General features: G+C 47.6%; 1 protein-coding gene across 1 annotated transcript in view; it reads right to left on the reverse strand.

The window, feature by feature from the left end:
• LOC112519186 overlaps positions 1-1206 on the reverse strand; it is a 3054-nt gene extending 1848 nt beyond the window's left edge. The window contains exon 1 of the mRNA XM_025127181.1: positions 7-1206. Within this exon, the coding sequence (XP_024982949.1) occupies positions 7-1206 (1200 nt within the window). The remainder of the gene's footprint in view (positions 1-6) is intronic.
• Positions 1207-1339: the final 133 nt, after the last annotated feature.

Below are 1339 nucleotides of genomic sequence, written 5' to 3' on the forward strand. Positions count from 1 at the left end.
TTGTACTGCGTCCCCATCCGGCAAGGGAATTCGGATCAACTTTTTAGAGCATAAAATTTCTGCTTGGTTCTCTGCTAGCCAGTCCATCCCAATTATAACATCAAATCCACCTATAGCCATGGGTATGAGGTCTACTCGAAACTCCTTTCCCCCGATCCCCAACATGCAACCTCTAACAATTTCGCACACCAGAATTTGGCTACCATTGGCTATCTCTATGATTAATGCATCTTTCAGTGAACTAGGTGGTGTATGCAAGTGTTGGTAGAAAGCAGTGAACACAAAGGAACATGAAGCACCAGAATCAAAAAGTATACGAGCAGGTACGGAGTTAACAAGGAACGTACCTGACACTACATCCGTCGATGCCTTGGCTTCCTTGGCCGTCATCTGAAAGGCTCGACCGGCCGCTCTCGGGATAATTTCCTTCCTTCCTTGGGCTCCCCCAATCTTTGTCTTCGGACAGACACTCATGATGTGACCCGGTTCTCCGCAACCAAAACAGATGGGTCCTTTGATAGGACACTCATTTCGCGAGTGGCCGGGCTTTCCACATTTATGACATTTTGTAGGAGTGGGGTTGGTGGTACACGGACCATGGTGTTTAGTACGACATCTGGAACACCACTTTGCTTCATGTCTAGGATAAACTCCCCGATTGCTGTTGCTGGGATAATTCGGTCTCTTGGAAGGTGTATGATGCCCTTCCCACTTTCTTTTCTCACCACCCACTGCCCTCTCCTCTCTTCCTCTAGCGTAAGCCGTTTCCAGGATCTTGGCCTCTTCAATTGTCTCTCTGAGGGTGGACKCCSTTGAATTCCTAACCATTACCATCATGTCAGCAGGTAGCCCTTTAAGGTAGGCTTTCATCTTGTCCTTCTCTRTTGGGGCCACGTGTCCCACCAAGTTTAGCTTTTCCATAAAGAGTCGAGTGTAGTCTCTTACCGTCAGATTTCCCTTCTTCAAGGTTCGGAACTCTTCTTCTATGCGGTCCATCTCTTGCTCATTGCAATATTCTTCCATTACTTTTTCCTTGAATGTGGTCCAACTCATCTTGGTCAATTCAGTGACATCGATGGTTGAGATGACAATGTTCCACCAGGTAAGAGCTGCACCCCTCAACATTTGAGAGCCAAACTTCACTTTTTGCCCCTCGTCAYAGTCACAAGCCCGGAARGCTTGTTCGATCTCTCGAAGCCAGTTCATGCACGCTACCGGATTGTYTGATCCCACAAATTCTGGCGGCTTGCAACTCAGAAACGTCTTATAGGAGCAACCTTTATTCACCTGCCTCGCCTCAATCGTCGCTAACTCTTGAGTTGGGATTCCGTTTCCGGTA

This window comes from Cynara cardunculus (assembly GCF_001531365.2).
Source record: "Cynara cardunculus var. scolymus isolate 2C chromosome LG 10, CcrdV1, whole genome shotgun sequence".
NCBI lineage: Eukaryota > Viridiplantae > Streptophyta > Magnoliopsida > Asterales > Asteraceae > Cynara > Cynara cardunculus.